Source organism: Poecilia mexicana, unplaced genomic scaffold (assembly GCF_051168715.1).
Source record: "Poecilia mexicana isolate PSO_F unplaced genomic scaffold, ASM5116871v1 scaffold_18, whole genome shotgun sequence".
NCBI lineage: Eukaryota > Metazoa > Chordata > Actinopteri > Cyprinodontiformes > Poeciliidae > Poecilia > Poecilia mexicana.
The window spans coordinates 317,104-338,548 of NW_028263387.1; the positions used below are offsets into that span (position 1 = coordinate 317,104).

The 21,445-nt window shown below is 40.7% G+C and overlaps 1 protein-coding gene across 1 annotated transcript in view; it reads left to right on the plus strand.

The window, feature by feature from the left end:
• ank2b (ankyrin 2b, neuronal) overlaps window positions 1–21,445 on the plus strand; it is a 118,170-nt gene that overhangs the window by 73,626 nt on the left and 23,099 nt on the right. The window contains exons 29-39 of the mRNA XM_088015971.1: window positions 769–980; window positions 1,059–1,263; window positions 1,358–1,454; window positions 1,550–1,778; window positions 2,271–2,396; window positions 2,512–2,634; window positions 3,748–3,769; window positions 10,453–10,530; window positions 10,664–10,795; window positions 13,271–13,423; window positions 13,560–13,764. Coding sequence (XP_087872097.1) covers window positions 769–980; window positions 1,059–1,263; window positions 1,358–1,454; window positions 1,550–1,778; window positions 2,271–2,396; window positions 2,512–2,634; window positions 3,748–3,769; window positions 10,453–10,530; window positions 10,664–10,795; window positions 13,271–13,423; window positions 13,560–13,764 — 1,582 coding nt within the window. The remainder of the gene's footprint in view (window positions 1–768; window positions 981–1,058; window positions 1,264–1,357; window positions 1,455–1,549; window positions 1,779–2,270; window positions 2,397–2,511; window positions 2,635–3,747; window positions 3,770–10,452; window positions 10,531–10,663; window positions 10,796–13,270; window positions 13,424–13,559; window positions 13,765–21,445) is intronic.

A 21,445-nucleotide genomic window follows, 5' to 3' on the forward strand; every position in this document is an offset into this window, starting at 1 on the left:
TAAATATTGGTTAACTAAAACTAAATATTTAGTTAACAAGCTAAATATTTAGATTACAAAGTAAACATTTAGCTCCAAACTAAATGTTTAACTAAAGTAATTATTTACCCTTAATTTAAATATTCAGCTAACATGCTAAATATTTAGCTCTTAGCTAAATGTTGACCTCCAACGCTGGTGAAATCATGGCTTCCATTAGTAAACGTCTGTGTTGTCAACTAAAGGGCTCATCCTCTGTTATAAGCTGAAATGTTGGATCTGATGAGAGAAGAAACAACGGAGACATGACATGAGCTACGACGGGAGCCAATCGAATCGGAGCTTTTATTTTGGTACTCCACTTCTGCGTATCGGCAAGTGACTTTGCATAATAGCTAAAGATTTAACTAAATATTTTGGTTGAAACTAAGGAAGCTTTAAACTAAATATTTAGGTTAAGTTTAAAACAAAATATACAAAATATTTAATTAAAAACTACATTCATAGTCAAGAATATTTAAACACATTTAGTTCCAAAATAAATACTAGTTTGAAACTAAACATTTAGCTTGCTGACTAAATATTTAATTCAGTATTTACTTTCATTTATGAATGAATGAATGAATAACATAGTAAATATATGACTTTGAAAAATAAACCCCCAATCTTTTCTGTTATAATAGGCTAAATAATCGAAATTATTGCTGTTAATTTTTAAGGGTTTAACTTTGCAAGCAGCACCCCATTCATAGAAGTCCTGACATGTCCTGTTTCACCTCCTGCCTTTAGAACTGGACCCTCCAGAGGAGCTGGAAAAGAAACGCCTTTGCAGAATTATTACAAAAGACTTCCCCCAGTATTTTGCAGTGGTGTCACGCATCAAGCAGGACAATAATTTGATTGGTCCTGAAGGAGGCATCCTAAGCAGTACTGTTGTGCCTCAAGTGCAGGCAGTTTTTCCAGAGGGGGCGCTCACCAAGAGGATTAGAGTTGGACTTCAGGTAACTCATTGAACCTGCAGTCACACTTTGCTACCAAACCACCTGGTTTTCTTCATTTTTTATCATCTTCTTTTACAGGCGCAGCCAGTGAATGTAAGTGTGGTGAGAAAGATCCTTGGAAACAAGGCCTCCTTCAGTCCCATTGTCACCCTGGAGCCTCGCAGGAGAAAGTTCCATAAACCCATTACCATGACCATCCCTGTCCCCAAGAGCAACTCTGACCCAAATCTTAATGGCTTTGGAGGGGACACGCCCACATTACGACTGCTCTGTAGCATAACTGGTCAGAAAATGCTCATGCATACTTTTGATAAACTAAGCAGTGCTAATTAAGACCCTTTCTTACTCTAAGCAAATAATTTTGTGTCAATGTTCAGGAGGAACAACACCTGCACAGTGGGAGGATATAACAGGGACAACACCATTAACATTTATTAATGATTGTGTCTCCTTCACCACCAACGTTTCTGCAAGGTAAGAATGTTGAGTCCTGTCTATGACAAGTTATTTGTTCAATTCTGGGTGTCTGAGTTCCCACCATGTTGATTTCTGCTGCTTCTTATTTCAAGGTTCTGGTTGATAGACTGTCAACAAGTCCAGGAATCTGTCAACTTCTCCACTCAAGTGTATCGAGAGATCATCTGCGTTCCCTACATGGCCAAGTTTGTGATCTTTGCCAAGACCCATGACCCAATTGAGGCCCGGTTGCGCTGTTTTTGCATGACTGATGACAAGATTGATAAAACACTGGAACAGCAGGAGAACTTCACTGAGGTGGCTCGGAGCCGGGATGTAGAGGTGAGATCGAAGGTTGGACCTGGAATTTACCAGAGCCTCTTACTGTGGGAAGCCATTGCAGACTACTGAGAAAATGAAGCCGACAAGATATCTTTATTTATTTAGTTTATGTTACATATTTGCTATGCTTTTTTATAGCCTCGGCACCACCAGTAACAAATGCATTTTTTTTTTCTTTTTACTTAAATTGACTTGTGAGAGGGTTTATAAGAAAGAAGGACTGGAATTAATCCATGGTCCATGGTGAACACCACAAGTCATCATTGGCACCTTCACATAGGCAGTAGATAAGTCAAATACAATAAAGAGCTGTATCCTGTCATCTTTCTATAATAATGGCTTTTTTGTCAAAAGTGATTTTTGGATCTGCCAAAGGATAACAGATGCAACGCCCCCCCCCCCCCCAACTTTTGGCAAAAAAATGAGAGGCCATTTATTTCAGGAAGGTGATTTGGTGGGCTATTTACACACTCTACTGACTAATTTTGTCAGGTACTGGAAGGGAAACCTATATATGCAGACTGTTTTGGAAACCTGGTTCCACTCACCAAAAGTGGCCAACATCATCTGTTCAGCTTCTATGCCTTTAAGGAGAACAGGCTAGCACTCTTCATCAAAGTAAGAATGGTTCCTTGCTACATTACACCAGAACATAAAGCTGTTTTTATGTCATTTACATGGTCTTATACATATTAAAGCATTAACCAGTTCTGTGATCTGCTTGCTTATGTAGATCCGAGACAACACCCAGGAGCCATGTGGTCGACTGTCATTCATGAAGGAACCTAGGAACTACAGGTCACTTCACCAAAATGCCATATGCAACCTCAACATCACGCTTCCATCTTATAGCAAAGTAAGAACTCTACAAAAATGTATTCTCCATCTATGCATTCCTGTGTTAAAACTGGCATCCAGTGAGCCAGTTTATTAATAATGCTGGATTTTGTCGCAATTTTTGCTGATAATATGGCAAAGGTTACATTATTATTTGATGTTCAATAGTGGTATGAAAACACAAATGACAATGATGACCTGAATAAATGTAGAACAGAAAAACTATCCATCTCAACCTGGTCCTTTGTAAAAACATAAATCTTTGGTTAGATAATCAATAAATTAATAATAATCAATTATCTGTAAATGACCAGATTTCCCTTTGGTTCAGTTTCACTTGCCACATCCCACTCTGATTCATATCTGCCCTGTAGAATCAGCAGAACCTGCATGACGTCAGTTAAAACATCTGAAATGCCAACACATAATGCTCCATCGAAGGAAACACGGGAACCAATGGCCTTTAAAACCTGCTTTTTGTGTTTGATATAAAAACATTTAAGTATGATTTTTCAAAAATGCCAAAGCAGAAGAAATATGTAAGGGGTAAATGGTTTGTATGGCACTATATGTAAATTTGAACATACCAAGTGGCAAACAATCATTGCTAGCATTATTATATTACTGTTGCACCAGGCAACGCCATCTCTAGGTATGAAGACAGAGGGTTGTGAAAGTAATGGTGTGTTTGTAGTGCACTAGATCATGTCTAGTTCAGAGTCCAGACTTTGAACTAGACATGATCAGTGTTTTTATCCATGTCTGTCAGTTGAAGTTTGACAGATTGTTACTATATTGAGCATGCATTTCCACCTGTCTTTACTGTTCCTGTGTTTATATCTACACTCCCTTCTGCTTCCTGCTACTTTTTGCTCTCATAAGGACTCAGATTCAGACCAAGAGCATGAGGAACAGGTAAAAGCAGCCACTGCTTCCTCTTCCCCTTTCTTCCCAGTTGATCATCTGTTCCACTAGCTTGTTTGTGACATAGTTGATAAGATTAGAATTTATTTAAGATGCATTAATGAATGTGATGTACAGTATCTGTTGAGTGTAGTTTTTACTAAGTAGTTGTGTTGGTGCTTTTTACACAGCCATGGTCATCTAAGCCATTCTATGTGTTCTCTTTCAGACCGGCAGAACCTTTGAGAAATGTAAGCTATTCCTTTTATTTATTCTATTCTTAATGAAATTCTGGACACAAAACACATTTTATACTTATTAATGTGTAATGTCTAATTTAATCTCATTATTCTAACCAAAGCAATGGTGTGAGGAATATGTCCAATGTACATAAAAATAACTAAAAACATACATTAACACATCCAACCTGCTCTCGACTATTTCCTCATAATTCAAGCCTTTATGAACTCTTCATCAATTTTTCACTCCAATTCAAAGCCTTTCTCCACTCATCCCCATGTTGTCGCTCTGTTTCTCCTGAGGCTTAGCTACTTCTCTTGCATTTTCTCCTAGTTTCACCTTTACGATTGTCATTAGTTGAACAATTTCACCTTCAATTTTGAACTTCAGAGTTCAAAATTGTTCATTTAATGGACAATTTTGACCAGAGAGAAGTATTTGTGATGGTATTTGTTCTTATGCAGGTCTAATAAAATATTCCCTCTGCAGCATTTGTCAATTAGAAGAAGGGCCCACGTGCATCTTGTTTTGTATAATTGTTTTAATAAGTTCAATATAAATAGGTAAAATTCTCCCAAAAACAATTTATGCTTTTAATGTAGTGCTTGCTGTAGCTGGTATTGTAGTAAATCAAGCAGCAGTTCTCCACCCAACCACCTCCCAAGCCTTGCCATCCAACACTAAAACATTTAAGTATTTAGTATAGTTAAAGCTCAAACCATAACTCATGTTACACGTGAAGCATACTTAATGCTCAGGAATTACATAGTGCTGCATGCATGTGCACATATTGACAGATGGAGGGTTTTTCTAAACGAACCACAAGCAAAATTGTGGTTTTGCTTGGTTTTGCATTTACACCCTTCCATGTCCTTACCCTTTGCACTTCCCTTTGTTTTGCATGGAAATAACTTGCCTAACATTACTTTGTGTGTTTCTATGTGTGTGTATGAATGTTTATTTCTATATCATTACTGAGAACTCATTTCTTCAGTTAGGTTTTTGTCTTTTTATTTAGAAGTCGCTCATTAATGTATTTTCTCGTGATTCTTTTAAACATTGTTGCAGATTTTTATATTCCTAAAGGATCAAGCATGTTTTAAGAATACATTGGTGCAGTTCATAGCTGTTTTAAAGTGCTTTATAATAAATTAACATTAACATGATAATCGTCATCAGTAGCATTTCACTGGCTTTCTTCAGCAGTCAATCGTTTTCTTTTTTTAAAAGCCATTTTGTCCATCATCACATGACATATGTCCTACTTCTGAGCAATCTTGAGATCCTTCAGCATCATTATGTCTTGTGTTGTCCATTTTTATGTTGTACATATTGACTGATAGGCTCTTCCTTATACTTGGCATATTTTGTTTTGCTTAATGGTCTGGTCTTGCGAGTGTGGGTGTGACAGCTTAAGCAAGTTATTTCCTGCTCATATCCTTTCTCATTGTTTTTTTTTGTTTGTTTTGTTTTTGTTGGAATTAGCTCAATCATAATTTCCTGAAACATGAGAAAGTATAAGCCTAATTCCTCTGATACCTACTGTAGAACCCATTGTGAATATAATGTCCTATGATCCCTGCAGCCTGTTCCAATCTTATCCTGACCACCTTCTCCAATGTTTGTCTCCTTTCATTTGAATTTTTGCTTTTCTTTACTCCTTACTTGATCTTCTTCCAAATGGAAGATGAAGAGACGGAGACTTCAGTCCTGAAATCTGAGCTGATTCGAGAACCAGATCTTCTGTCCGACGTGTCAGAGATGAAACAGGATTTGATCAAAATGACTGCCATCTTGACCGCAGACTCGACAGAGAAATCCCCTTCCTTAGGAAGGTGTGGTCCAGAGAAGGGGACAGAGGAAGTTTCTGGAGAACCTTTAGAAATAATGGAAAAGGACCTGGAAAAAGTCAAGGAGGACCTTGAGAAAGTCAGTGAGATACTGAGAAGTGGAACATATGAGGGTGAGGTGGGAGAGGAGGCAGCTAACGCAACTAGAATAGCTGAAGAGTGGGTACTCCTCTCAGACACTGAAATAGAAGAGGCAAGAAAAATGGCTGCCCTAGGAGTTCAGGAGCCCATGTTGCGTGACAGTAAGGCTAAGAGAGGGGCTCCTAGACCAAAAGCCATCAAGAGCAGTGGTGACCTTAAAGAATACCTCCTGGATGCACCAGTGAGTGCCAAAGTAAAGACTAAAAAGGATACAGGTGTCCAAGAAAAATTCACTGATGTTGTACTACGGAAAAGTGCAAGACCATCAGCTCAAGTCAAATCCCATGAAAGAAGCATAACTGGTGATGTTAAAAAACCAGTTAGAAGGAAGGGGAAAGATCAGGAGCAGGCAGAGGGATTAACAGAGGCAGGAGCTCTTCTTAGCGTACCAACAGCTCCCGCTTCTGCATCACCTGTGTCCCCAGTTATTGAAGAAACCCCTATAGGATCAATAAAGGACAAAGTCAAAGCCTTACAACAAAAAGTTGAGGCTGAGCAAAAGAGTCAAAAAGCCACTGGAAGCAAACCCTCCCATTTGCCTTTTATAAGTAAATCATCACCAAAAGCCAAAGAATTATCTAAATCCAAACTTTCTAAATCCCCAAAAGCTGAATCAGAAAAGCTTGAGGAAACAATGTCAGTTAAAGAACTGATGCAAGCATTCCAGACAGGACAGGATCCCTCAAAGAGAAAGTCTGGGTTATTTGAGGTTAAAACAGCTACATCAAGATTAGAAAAAGCCACACCATCTCATTCTGTTCAATCAAAATCTATGACGAAAGCAATGACCTCACATGCCTCACAAGGTCAAGAAGTACTGTTGGATCCCAAAAATGCCATAAAACAGACCACTTTGCAGGAAAAATATAAAGAAATCAAATCTAGCACTCACTCAGAACCATCTGAAACACTGGACTTTGGAAATGGTGGTGTTGACAATAGCTCTGACAACTGTAAGCATGAGGGTGTGGCCAAATCACTAAGTGGCAGTTCTGGAGATCACCTTATCTCAGAGGACCGTTACAAACATGAGGGACTGACCAGTTCAGGCACAAGCCCTGAGAGTCCGTCTGGACTACAGTCAACTACAACATTGTCATCAACTTCCACAAAAGTTAAAGACCTTACAGACAAGGACAAGTCTGGAGACTCTGGTGTAGGGACTTCTGGTGACCAGGTATCTACAGAATTGACACTCCGTGTCTCTTCCAGCGAGGCTGCAGATGACCACACAACAAGTGAGTCAATGTCTGTTAGGAGGGCTGAATCTAAGCCAACTAGACCTCAAAACCTTATTAAGAGAGTTTCAGAAACTGTAGAAACATTTCTCAGTGATGATGATAGCCCTGATGATGAGATAGTATTGCCGTTAGTTGGTTCTCCAGTCTTTAGATCCCCATGTAAGTATGATGAAAGCTTTGACCTACCATTAAAGCAAGAATCGGATGCCCTCAGTCCATTAGCTGATGACTCTTTGACAGTAAGCCACAGAGACTCTCTAGAGGGTAGCCCTCTGATTGAAGAAAATTCTTCCCATAAATCCCCAGACTCTATTGAGCCCAGTCCAACCACAGAATCATCCCCTCGTGATTCCCTGGAGAGCAGTCCTGTACAGCAAAAAAGCCACCCATCATTCCTACCAGTACGCAATGCTAATAAATCGTCTAACCACACATCACCCTCTAAGGCCAAAGACCTCCCCCAAGATGTTTTTCATGTTAGGCTGCTTGGAGACCCTGAACCTAGTGCTGATGATGACAGTTGTGAGCAGACATCTCAGATGACAAGTTCGGGTAAGAGTCTCCTCTCCCCTGATACACCTAGTTCTGAAGAGGTAAGTTATGAGGTAAACCCCAGACTCCTTGATAATGCATTCCTGTGCATTTCATTCAATCCGGCTGCTATCCCTGAAGACCCAGCAGAGGATGATGCAACATACAACTATGAAGCTAAGAAAAAAATCACTCCAGAGGAGGAAATGTTTAAGATGGCTACCAAAATAAAAACATTTAATCAAATGGAACAAGACCCAAAGAGCAACAGGAGGTTTAGCAAAGATCTGTTTTTCTCAGGAGATGACAAGACAGGGGATAACAGTTATGAAACATTAAAGCCCAGCAGTGAAAAGCTTTCGCAAAGTGAATGTCAACTCAATAGACACACAGAAGATTCAAAACTAGCTAATTTTATTGGTCCAGATATTAAAGTACAACCTCCCTCTCCTTTTTCAGCAGGTGTGCATGATGGAACCCAGAGCAAAGAGGTCAAGAATACATCAGCCACTGTAACTTCAGAGGGATCTCATTCTGTCTCAGACCAGCATCATTCAAAATCCAATCTGAAAACTTCATGGGAAGAAGTCCCATCGTCTACTGAAGCTGTTAACCATGTTTGTAACACAACATCAGCAACTTCAAGCATTGAAAACAGGACAGATGAACAAAAACGGGAGAGTTTGAAAAGGTCAAGTGATAATGTAGATAATAGAGGTCATATGTTAGATGTTAGCAAGGTACAGACAGGTATGCAAAAACCAAATTGCAATGTAACAGATGAGGTGAAAGAGGATAGATGGGGTCATGCAGGAGGACCAAAAGCTGGGCTTTGTCCTGAAGTTGCTACAAGTCAAACAAAATATGAGGTCTTTATCTACAATGATGGTGAAGAAGAGAATGAGGCATCAAATCTTCCTAGAACTGAATCAAAAGGAGTAACTGCAAGAGTGGAGACTGAGTCATGGTCTGCCATGCGAGAAGATGATGTCACTTTTGCAGCACGTGTAAAAGACGAAGAACAGAAGATCCTGAATCTGGTGATGGACCGTCAGTCTGTGCAAGCAACTCCAGATACCACACCTGGTAGAACACCAACAGAAGAGAGCACTCCTACAAGTGAGCCCAACCCTTTTCTTTTCCAGGAAGGGAAGCTCTTTGAAATGACACGGAGTGGTGCGATTGATATGACTAAGAGAAGCTATGAGGAGGAGGGGGGTGGCTTTGCTTTTTTTCAGATAGGTGACCAGTTTTTAGAGGAGCCTACCGTAAATGAGCCCAGGCAAGAAAATAGATCACCTGGAGAATCAGCAGTAGGTCTCAATTTAACACTGGAGTTTAAAATTGGGGAAGATGTAATACTAAAAGATATTACTGATTCACAGCTTCAGTCCCCATCTGAGGGAGATCAGTTAGGCTGTAAAGCTGATACATCTAAGTCTAAAATCCCTAAAATGGGCATTTCAGCTTCTACCAAAACTTCAAAGAAAGATCTGGTATGCCCTGAACCTCTTGAGACTAAAACAGAAAACAACATAAGTGAAGGATCATTAGATTTAGAATCAACTGAACAACCAATAACAAATGTACAGACTGCAGAAACTACTGTAACTAGATCGGTTTACTCTGAGCAAGGCCAAGAGTCCTCTGATTCCTCCCCAGAAGAAACAAAGTCAGTGGTAGAAGCCCACAAAACAACAGGCAAGCAGCCACTTAAAGGTGCTTCCCAAAATGGTAAAAAGATACAAAGCACAGCCAAAGCACAAGCTAGGTCTGTTCCACAGAGTCGAGCAAAGTCTATAATTCCCTCACCCTCTCATGTATCAACCCCCCCAACAGCTGTTAAAAAAGACACCTACTTTACTTTAGACTCTAAATCCAGGATAGGTATCAAGGCTAGCTCTGCCAAACCTGATTCTCATGCCAAACATGTGGAATCCGCTCAAGAGAAAAAGCTTAAAGTTCCTGTAAAAAAGGGTACTAGGAGAAAATCTGAGACGGATGCAGGTCCTTCTGTGGATTTTAAAACTAAGACACAATCTTCTAAAGCCAAAAGCTTCTGTGAGGGGGAGTCTACCAGATCACCTATTAAAAAGGAGCAGGATTGTCCCGTGAGCGTTGAGTCTGCAAGATCTAAAGGTTTTCAGTCCAGGTTGCCAGTCCGTGGAAAAACTACTCATTCATCTCATTCAACAACATCCACTAAACCAAAAAGCAAACTACAGAAACAGACTATTGAGTTCTTTGAAGAGATCAGTGATGAAGCAGCAAAAGTCGTGGCAAGGTTGGCACAGGCTGAGACAGATAAAGATGAAGAAGCTGTGACTGCTCTCTCAGATGACGAGAGCAGTCTTATTGATCCATCCATTATTGAAAGAGAACCCTTCCCAGATCTGCGGTTCCCACCCTCAGGAGACGTCTTTCCCATTAGACCACTGTGGGACGACCCTGTTGAGACACAGATGCAGCGAATTCCAGATGATAAAGTCCAAAGTCAAGGTATCCCCCAGTTACAGGGGCTATTCTCTATCTCTTCTACCTCATTAGTGCTCTAGCTGTAAAGGTGCTGCCTCTCTGTCTCTTGTAGTTTTGTCCCGTTGTAGCTGAAGATCCCTTGTTGCTGTGTTACTGGAGATCTATTGTCTATGTATTGCCATCTCTCTTTCCTTCTATGTATTTTGAACATCTCAAGACTGATCTAAAGGCTTTATAAAACCACTGAAAAATATTTTACTTGCTAGAAAATTGGAAACAAACATTAAGTTCATTTTTGGAAAAAAAAAAAAAAAAGATTTCTATAAAGCACTTAGGAAGCCAAACTGGTAACTTGAATTAAAAAAAGAAAGCCAGTGAACCCTTTTTAGATCATGTTTGTTAATGTAATTTATCTTGTGACTTTGACCGTTCATGAATGTCTGGTGATGTTTGCAGTAGATCCACAGGATGAAGCAGAAAGAAATGAGCAACAGTTGGCCATTATAGCTGATCACCTGGGCTTCAGTTGGACGGGTGAGTCACACTATATAGCACACGTCAAGCTAAAACTTTCAAAATGTGTATTCTTTCTTATTAAAAGAAAATCTGGATGCTTTGTTCTTGGAACCACAGATTGAATTTAACTTATCTTCTTCCCTACCAACAGAGTTAGCACGAGAATTGGACTTCAGTGAGGAGAAAATCAACCTGATAAGAACTGAAAACCCAAACTCTCTGCAAGATCAAAGCCATGCCCTTCTGAACCTTTGGACTGTGACAGAAGGACACAGTACCTCAGGTCAATATTTTCAGCACTGAGCTGAAACCAGATGAACTGTATAAAAAGGCACTTTGTCATTGTTTTGTTTGCTAAAATTCTAGCCCTAACCCCTTGTGTGATATGTAAAGTAGTCCAGATATCAGGAAGAATACTGTGGATCTCTTAAAGTCTGGTGCATCTTTCAGTCCGATTTCAAGAAACCTCAAGAGCAGTCCAAATTTATCTGTTGAATTACATTATTGCACTTCACGAAATAGATGGTTTCATGAAGGAACCTCTCAAGATATTGGGGAAGTTTAAGCTTGACATCAAAGTCAGCATTTCAAAGGCCAGGAGGAATGGGCTAGATTTCTGGCTATTCAGTTATGAGCAACTTATGATAGGGCATCCAAAACATTTGGCCCAATTCATACCACTTAAAAAGTTAATTCTACCAAAGACTAAGTAACTATATAGGGTTAGTGTGTTGGAGGTGTTGCCTTAAATACACCCTTTCCACTGATTTTGAATTAATCTCTCTCAAGCTTAAAAGAATATCCAGTTGTGTCTTTTCGTACAGTACATGTATATACCAGGCTGAAAGTTTATTTTGCCTAGCAGCATTGCACTGAGAAGCGTGATGCATCTTCAGGCCTTTAAATTTGCACCATTTTGAACCTTAAGTAAAATTTTAACAGTCAAAACTGATGACCTGAAATTTCAGTCAAAATACAAAAGTGATGCACTGAAAGGTTTATGGAGAACAGGAGCCCACCAAAAACACAGTGGCAGTTGGCGGTCCTGGATTGCACCTCCAACATTCTGGTCATGATTTTTCTACAGACTCGTTGACACTTCATAGTAACAACATGAGCACAGGGAACTTTGGCCTTAAACTGAACACCAGCTGGAATCCCTGGACGATGTATAGGGGTGAAAGACTAGTGGTGCTAGTCTCGTAGTGTGTTCCACCCACGCTAAGTTGTGCGACCACCTGGAACAGGTGCATAACATGACCCTGATTACACAGCAGCGTGCAGGTGGATCAGATGAGTTTGACTGCAAAAGGAATTATTACATTTTTAAAGGAAACAAGATTGTGTATAAGAATTTAGGTTAGGTTAAAAAAGGAAAATACTCTGGCCCACACTCAAGCACAGTAGATGGCGATAATGCATCTTAACGTTGGATGTCACCCGCCATTAAGACCAAGAAGAAGATGAGCTTAACTGTAGAAAGGGAACGCTGAGGAGGAAAACCGAGAAGGCAGACGGGCCAGAATCATAACAGTAATGTTTGAAACCATCTTATTAGTCGTAGTTTTCTTCAAGCTTTTGTAAACAATTGTACGTTCAAACACATCTACATACATAAATTAACTCCACCACCACTAGCTCAGGATGTTGGAGGGAATTTTCTTGGAAGAATATTGTTAGGTTTTTCATTACCCCCAAAAGAACATTTTCCCAGACCGGCAGAGCTGAATCTGGGCTTTGTTGGAGACGATGTAATAATGTGATGGCTGACCACTTTCATATTTTCTGGGACTGCCCATTGATTTATTCCTATTAGTCAAAGGTATCCAGAGAGATAAGTGTAATTCTTGGTTTTGAAATTGAACACAACTTTAAAACTATATATTTAAGTAATCTACCAAAAGAACTCAACACTCAGGATAAGTACCTGTTGAAAATACTACTGATGGCAGGGAAAAAATCAATTACAAGAAAATGGCTTAGTAGGACCTCACTGACATTGAGAGACTGGTCAGCGATCGTTGAAGAAATTTGGGAATTGGAAATGCTCACCTTCTCCATAAGACTTCAGGAAAACAAAATTAAAAAATATTGGTTGAAATGGTTAACATATAGGAACTCGAGAGTAAATTGAGCACCATTATTTTATCATCAGGTGTGATAAGAGGAGTCAGGTGTTGAGTAGCCTGGTGTTGGTAAATATGGAAAGAAACTCCCACCTGTCTGACTCTTCACAGAACTTTACATACACTGTAACCCGTTTATCAGTTATCTGTCAGTTTAGTTTTATCTTTTTGTATGGTATAGCCATCTCCCTCCCTTGGTGACCTCTCTGTTTTTTTTGAGTACCGTTTATTGTCCTGGTTGTGATATTTTATTTATTTGTATTTTATTTGTATCTTTTCCTTCTTGTTATTGTTATGGCTTGCCCTGTATAAAAATCTCTTCAAAAATAAAGTAAAACAAACAAACAAAAAAAACACATCTACATACACTTTGTATGTACTTTTTTGACTTCTATTTTAATTCCAATAATTATCTCTCACTGTTTTGGCATGTGGCAAGTACAAATTATTTTGGTAATTGTAACTGATCTGAAACAGGAAAATCTTTTTCTGATTGAATGTCTGAGGAAAATAGTTCTGTGTAGTTTTACACAGTAGGTGTAAATATCTTGTTTCAACTGAATAGGAAAGATCCAAATTTCTTCTTTTTCAGAGTTATTTTATTTTTGAATTGTCTTTTTTTGGTGTTTCAGCAGAATCAACACTTATAAAGAGATTGACAAAGATCAACCGGATGGACATTGTTCATCTTATTGAAACCAAGATAAACAAATCTGCTGAAGAGGAGACATCTTCACATACCTACGCAGAGATTGAACAAACCCTCATGCTGGACCACAGCGAAGGTGTGAAAAGTTGCAATATTTTTTTCTTTATTTCATACAGACTAGTGATTTCAATGTTATAAAACTGGTTGTGGAGCTTTTTAATATTTAAACAAACAGGCTTTTGTGTTTCATCCTCACCCAAATGCTCCAACAGGTTTTGGCACCATTCATGAAGATATTGACTGTCCAAGGTCAGGCAGATGTGAAGAAGCTGCTGGCAGAAGCCCAGTTTTAGTTCAAGAAGTTCCTGTGGTATCAGCAGAGGAGCTATCTACTAGTTTATCATCGCTTCATGAAACATCAGGACGATTTGAGGCAGCCCAGAGAGAAAAACTACAAAGAGAGTTGGAAACAACAAAGTAAGTTGAAATTTTGTGAATTAACAAAGGTGCAAGGCCTTCAGAGGCCCCATAACTGCTAATTTTAACATAGACCACATTTATAGATGTGTAACATTTGTTAATTGAAAATATGCCTGCTGCTAAATTGGATTTAATGGTTTCAGCATACATAAAATATTTTTAATTAACATTTAAATTTTGTATTTTAACTAGTGGGCAAGTTTACTTTGTAAAAGTTCAAAGAACAATCTTCATAGTTAGATTGCTGTTACCATAGCTACAACCTGATGCTGTCAGTTTGAACTTTAAGTTTCAAGTCTATTTGTTCAGATACATCTCAGTAAAATACAATTATCACTGATTGCTTTTAAGGTTGGCCAATTAAACAAAGCTCCTGTCACATATTTATCCAAATCCATGGTGAAATGCTGTTCGTGGTGCTGATGGGGCCCCTAAATCAAATTCTGCACAAAGCCTCATTCAACCTTGGATCGGCCCTGCATGATGAGCTAGATCTGCTGCACTGCAGCGACAGCGTCTCTGCATCCATGTGTAACATATACATTTAGGAAAATTAGAATGATTAAGTACCGTATTTTCCGCACTATAAGGCGCACCTTCAATGAATGGCCTATTTTAGGACTTTTTTCATACATTAGGCGCACCGCATTATAAGGCGCATAGAATAGACGCTTCATACTCTATTATTACACATCCACATTAATAAAGAAATGGTCCCCGAGTACTTTATATAGTAGGCTGGCCCAGCCGTTGTTTCACTCACGGTGTTGGTGTTGCGATATTATGCCCAACTGCTTTCTGGGTAACACAGACCAACCGACACGCTGCCGCTGCAGTCTCTGTCTCTCTTCCCCTGCCCCTCCCCCCCTTTAAATGTATTATCAAACTTTATTAACAAACCAGTGTTCTGACAACTATCCCAGCATGCACCGCGCACTACTTCTTCTACGGGGGAAAAAGAAGTTGGCGGCTGCTTACCGTAGTGGACCAACTACGTAAGCAGCCTACTGCATGTCTGTGTAAACACGACGTCTTTCATTTCGATCTGAGTTAATTAGCGTAGCATTTCTGCCGGATTTTCACAACATATCAGCCACGACAATGGACAGGGGAACCAACAGGTTCATGTCATCTTTTTTGGACGACATCAAGGTGTTTGAGCCACTGGATGCCTCCAACATTGTGCGCGTCACAGCTAAAAGCTACCGATAGATGAGGAAAACAGCAGATCCTCACAGCCTCAGCATAAATATAGCTGTGGACAAGATCACTGATGCCTATTGTTCTTGCAAGGCTGGGTAAGTCGGCATTCATGGTTTTGAATGTACATTAGCATATGTTTACTACTGTAGCTTGTGTTTGTGAGACGGTCACGCACGTGGTAGCTGCACTGTGACCTAAAATGGGCATTAGCCAATGAAACGCGGCCCCTGTGGTAAGGTCCGTTGCTGGACCTGTTGTGGCTCAATATTGGTCCATATATAAGGCGCACCGGATTATAAGGCGCACTGTCGGCTTTTGAGGAAATTGAAGGTTTTTAGGTGCGTCTTATAGTGCGGAAAATACGGTAAATAAAGTTAAATCAAATCAGAATAATTCTTAGATTAGGTTGGACTGCTGGAGGAAGTGGGAATTTGTAAACACACAGACAACCAAATGGTCCAAAACTAGTGAAATGTAATATTTACAATATATACATACAGGTTATTCAAAACAGTTGAAGTCCAGAATGTTTTCCTTTGTCAAGGAGTTCAACTAGTTTCTTGCTGGAGATGAATGAAATAATGAAAAACAAAAAAAATAATCCAGTTCCCTTCTTTGTGGTCCAGTCCAGAGTGAAGATTGTTGGAAGAAGTTGATAGGATGTGATGTTTCTGTGATCCGCTGTTTGGGTTAGCTTGCCAGTCTGGACGCTATGGTAACCAGACGATCTAGGACTGAACCTAGATCCAGAGTCCTGGAATGGGAATCTGAAACAGTACCTGGCCTGTATAAAACAGGCCTGAATGATCAATTCCACATGTACACGTCTTTCCAATTACTGCAGTAAAATGAGTTTACATTACATTAGTTAAACTCATGCAAATACTCATTCAGTTCTCTTTACACAATGATAGTATTTTATAATTCAAAGAATTTCAGTTTAAATGTTTCATCCAAGTGATGAAACATACTCAGATCAGTGTTCATATTGACCGAACTCAAACGATGGTGGGAGGCTAGTGCTAGCATGCTAGCTCCCGAACAAACAAAAAACTCACCAGTTCCCACTTCAAACCGTGTGATCGCTAGAACGTTTGGCTCAACAATCGCACGTCTGCAGGTAAAAAGGCATACGAGTGGTGGCGCAGGGGCAAAGCACAACCCATGTATCGAGGCCTTAGTCCTCATGCCGGTGGTCGCAGGTTCGATTCCAGGTCTTGTGAGAAATTCTGTTCCCCTGTGAAAATCTGTTCCCCCTGTGTCGGGAGCGCGCATTGCAGCCAGAGAAGTGGATTCGGCGGATCTGACCATTTTCACGGCGCTTCTGATCGATTTCTCGGTAAAAACTACTCATATAATCATGTTAATGTTGTAACTTTCAGTTTAATCGGCAGCTATCAAAATAAAAATACATAAATAAACGAGGTCCTGTGTGGAGGTCTTTTTACGCTGTTTTGTGTTATTTTAAACGCGAAGAGAATCGATCTTTTTTTTTTTCAGCTTTTCTCTCGTAAGCCTCACAAATAAAAGTCAGTCAACAAACACAGGTTTCCAACACGAAGTGTGCATTTATAATTTTTCATTTCTGATAAAGGAGGAGGGAAGCTGGCCGATAGCAGGGCACAAAAATAAAGACTTCCTGAAAAGATCAGAGTGTAAACTTTTTGGTCAATCCCGTTCTAATGATAAGGAAAATAAGGAAATGTCTAGTATGCTATCACACATAATAATTTTTGAGAATTTGGAAACAGTTACTTTTTATTTCCCAAAGTTATGGGGGAGAAGAGGACAGAATGGATATTTCACCAGCCTGATAAAATCTGTTCCCCCTACTTAAAATGGAAACAAATTAATTTACCTGCAAGTCTTCTACTGTGTTAATTCCACTCATCAACAACAAATCCTGTGATTTTCATAACATTTGCTCTTTATTTGCCAAAGTTAGGATGGGGGAACAAAATATTTTAAGCGCCTGATAAAATCTGTTCCCCCCCTTAAAATGGAAACAAATTAATTTACCTTCAAAGTCTTTTACTGTGTTATTTCCCCTTATGATCAATAAGAAATCTAGTCCAGATTTGAAGTGTCGCATTTTTAATTTTTTCTAATAATGTACATTTGCAGGATGTTGGTGGTTTTCTTGACCCTCAACCGCATCTACTTTTAATAACTACAGGAAATGAAATTATTAGGTTATAGACAAACAATTTTGTTAAATAACTGTTTTCACATGTTGATGTATTAAGTTTTGGCTAAGTACATATTTTTTTATCAAAACATACAAATTATAGTCATGATAAAAATTTTCATTAACACTCAAAATAAGAATATTAATGTTATAATCACCACTGTTAAGAATAAGTCTCACAGCAATGTAAACCTCATGCTGTAGACGCCGCAGTGGAAACAGGAAAATCCACAACCTCTTTTGCTAGGAGATTTTTCTGCAAACTGAAATAAACAGCTTCATTTAATGATTCACATTTTAGGTAACAGAAAATAATTCACTGTACATGTCCATTTTATGTAGGGGGAACATATTTCAGGTGGCTGAAAGAGCTAAAATATTTTGTTCCCCCATCCTAACTTTGGCAAATAAAGAGCAAATGTTATGAAAATCACAGGATTTCTTATTGATCATAAGGGGAAATAACACAGTAAAAGACTTTGTGGGTAAATTAATTTGTTTCCATTTTAAGGGGGGGGGAACAGATTTTATCAGGGGCTTAAAATATTTTGTTCCTCCATCCTAACTTTGGCAAAAATAGAGCAAATGTTATGAAAATCACAGGATTTGTTGTTGATGATGAGTGGAATCAACACAGTAAAAGACTTGCAGGTAAATTAATTTGTTTCCATTTTAAGTAGGGGGAACAGATTTTATCAGGCTGGTGAAACTTTAGGTTACTTTCGTAACCCCGGTTCTCTGAGTAGCATGAGTGAGTGTCTCACAATGGGAACGCCCCTGGCGTAACCTCATCAGAAGCTCCTATTACATTACGCCAGCCAGGATTGGCTGGAGATAAGCCTGTCTGCGTCAGAGAGGGCAGGGACCCTCCCCCTATAAATAGGGCTGACGCTGAGCAGACATCTTATTCAAAAACGTTCACCTCTTCCTCGCAACATCAGAGCAAGGAGGGTGACTTGGTGAGACACTCACTCATGCTACTCAGAGAACCGGGGTTACGAAGGTAACCTAAAGTTCTCTTTCATAGCATTCGTTTCGTGTCTCACAATGGGAACGAGAATATACTGACTCCCGAATTGCTCAGCAGAAACCACACCTTGTGTGTCAGATGTTCACTTAATCATTATTATTTACCAGGCACAGGTAGTTTTAGTGATTGGTGCTTACACTGAGAACTGAATGAGCCAGTGATGATGCTGTGACATCAAGCTTGTAAAACTGAGCAAATGTGTGAGAGGAGGCCCAACTTGCTGCGGCACAAATTTCTTGCAGAGGTACTCCTCTGAGCAAGGCCCATGAAGAGCTTAAGCCCCTAGTAGAATGGGCACGCAGCCCCTCAGGAGGTGTTGAAGCCCTTGATCTATAGGCTAAGGAAATCGCTGTGGTGATCCAATGGGCAAGCCGTTGCTTGGACACCGGTTTTCCATAATGGTTCTTAGCCCAAGAGACAAACAACTGATCACTTTTCCTGACCTGTTTTGTTTTCTCTAAATAAATATCCAAGGCACGTAGAGGGCAAAGGTTGTGCAGTTTCTCCTGCTCCAGTGAAGAAAAGGGAGGGGGATAAAAAGCCACCAACTCAATTGGAGAGTATGACCCCAACACCTTAGGCTCAAAAGCAGGGTTGGGGAGCAAAGTCACCTTAGTTTTGTCTGGAGAAAACCTCATACAAGATGGGTTAACAGACAAAGCATGGATTTCACCCACACGCTTTGTAGAGACCAATGCCAACAGAAGTGCTGTTTTCAAGGTTACAATTTTCAATTCAACCCGATCTAGAGGCTCAAAGGGTGAGGCAGAGAGAGCATCCAGCACCAGGGGTAAATCCCACGATGGAGCCATGGGTCTCGAAACAGGGAGCTTCCTGCGAGCCCCCCGCATGAACCGGCACACTAAGGGATGCTGCCCTGCAGTCTTCCCCTCAAAACCCACATGGCAAGCTGAAATAGCAGCCAAGTACACCTTGACAGTAGAAAAAGCTTAAAAGCACGGCCACAGAACACTGAAAGGGGATTTCCTGAATTCCAGAGCACCATTTCTCAAAAACAGACCATTTGTATTCGTACAAAGATCTTGTTGCTGGAGCTCTAGCATTCTGGATTGTCTCAATAACACTCTGTGGGAGACCTACAGATTGTAGATTGAACCACTCACGGGCCAAGCCCACAAAGCCAGCCTTTCTATGAAAAATTTGTCCTCGGGCCTGAGACAGCAGATCCCTGCGTGCAGGCAGAGGCCACGGATCCTTCCACAGGAGCTGCGTTATCTCTGCTAACCAGTGTTTCGACGGCCAGTGGGGTGCAATGAGGATCATTGTCAGCCCTTCTGTTCGTACCCTGGCTAGCGTTGGTGAAATTAGAGCTATGGGGGGAAAGGCATAGAGCAGAATCCGAGGCCACCTGTGGGCCAGTGCGTCCACCCCCAGAGGTGCGTTCTGATCGTGCGGGGAGAAATACAGATGACACTGTTTGTTCTCCTGCGAGGCAAAAAGGTCCACGGATGGTTGCCCGTACCTCTGCCAGACCAGCCTGGCCACTTCCGGATGGAGTTTCCACTCTGCATACAGGGGATTCCCTCTGGAGAGGAGGTCCGCTCCACAGTTCAGTACTCCTGGGACATGAGTTGCCCTCAGTGACAGAAAATGTTTGCTGCTCCAAATGATCAGTTTGTGAGCCAACATGTGCAGTTTTAGTGATCTCAGACCACCCTGCCTGTTGATGTAAGCCACCACGGTGGTGTTGTCTGTTCTGACCAGCACATGGTGACCTCTTAGAAGTGGAAGGAAATGTTTCAGTGTCAAGTGAACAGCCAGCAGCTCCAAGAAATTGATGTGGGCTGACCTCATATTTGGGCCCCAAGACCCATTCACCATATTTTGTCCGTATAAACCTCCCCAGCCTGTCAGGGAGGCATCTGTCGTGACAACTTTCCTGTTCTGCACTACTCCCATTGGAACGCCCTGTGTCAGCACACTGGGGTTCCACCAAGGGTGTAGTGCTGCCCTGCAGGCTGCGGAAACCCTCACTCTGTGAGAAACATGTGGATTCAGCTTCTGCTGAGAGGCAACCCAGCGCTGGACTCCTTTCATATGGAGTCGCCCAAGGGGAACTACTGCTAATGATGAGGCCATCAAGCCCAAAAGCCTTCTGCAGAGTCTGATGGACACCAGATTTCCTCTGTGAAACATGGACAAGCAGTCCAGCATCGTTTTCACTCTGTCCTCTGTTAGTCTCACTCTGGCCTGAACTGAGTCCAGGGAGAGACCTATGAAGGAAATGGATTGAGTGGGGAGTAGTACACTCTTCTCCATGTTTATTTCGAATCCCAGATCCATCGCGTGTTGCATTAATGTAGCTGTGTGATCTGCAGCCTCCTGGCGGGAAGACGAAGCGATCAGCCAATCATCTATGTACATCGCCACCCGGATGCCCCGCCTCCTGAGCGGGCCCACAGCCGCCTTGGTGCATTTTACAAACACTCTCGGGCTCAGTGAGAGACCGAAAGGGAGTACGAGGTATTCGTAACACGCTCCCTGAAATGCAAATCTGAGGAATTTTCTGTGCGGCAGATAAATGGGGATGTGAAAATGAGCATCCTTGAGGTCGATTGAAGTAAACCAATCGCTGGGACGTAGGAAGCGCAGCAGGGAGTCGTGTGTCAGCATCCTGAATTTGTATTTTCTCAGGTGCTTGTTTAGCGCCCGGAGGTCTAATATAGCACGCATCCCCCTTCTGCCTTTCTTTGGCACGAGGAAATAACGTGAATAAAACCCCTCGTGGCAGTGCTTGTGAGGTATTAGCCTTATTGCTCTTTTCACTAACAACGAGGATATTTCCTCTTGTAGGACAAGAGCAGCTTCTCCCTCTGCTTGCGACTGAATCACCCCCCTGAAACGTGGAGGGGTCATTGCGAATTGCCACAAAGAAGGGAACTGGATTATTTTTTTTGTTTTTCATTATTTCATTCATCTCCAGCAAGAAACTAGTTGAACTCCTTGACAAAGGAAAACATTCTGGACTTCAACTGTTTTGAATAACCTGTATGTATATATTGTAAATATTACATTTCACTAGTTTTGGACCATTTGGTTGTCTGTGTGTTTACAAATTCCCACTTCCTCCAGCAGTCCAACCTAATCTAAGAATTATTCTGATTTGATTTAACTTTATTTACTTAATCATTCTAATTTTCCTAAATGTATATGTTACACATGGATGCAGAGACGCTGTCGCTGCAGTGCAGCAGATCTAGCTCATCATGCAGGGCCGATCCAAGGTTGAATGAGGC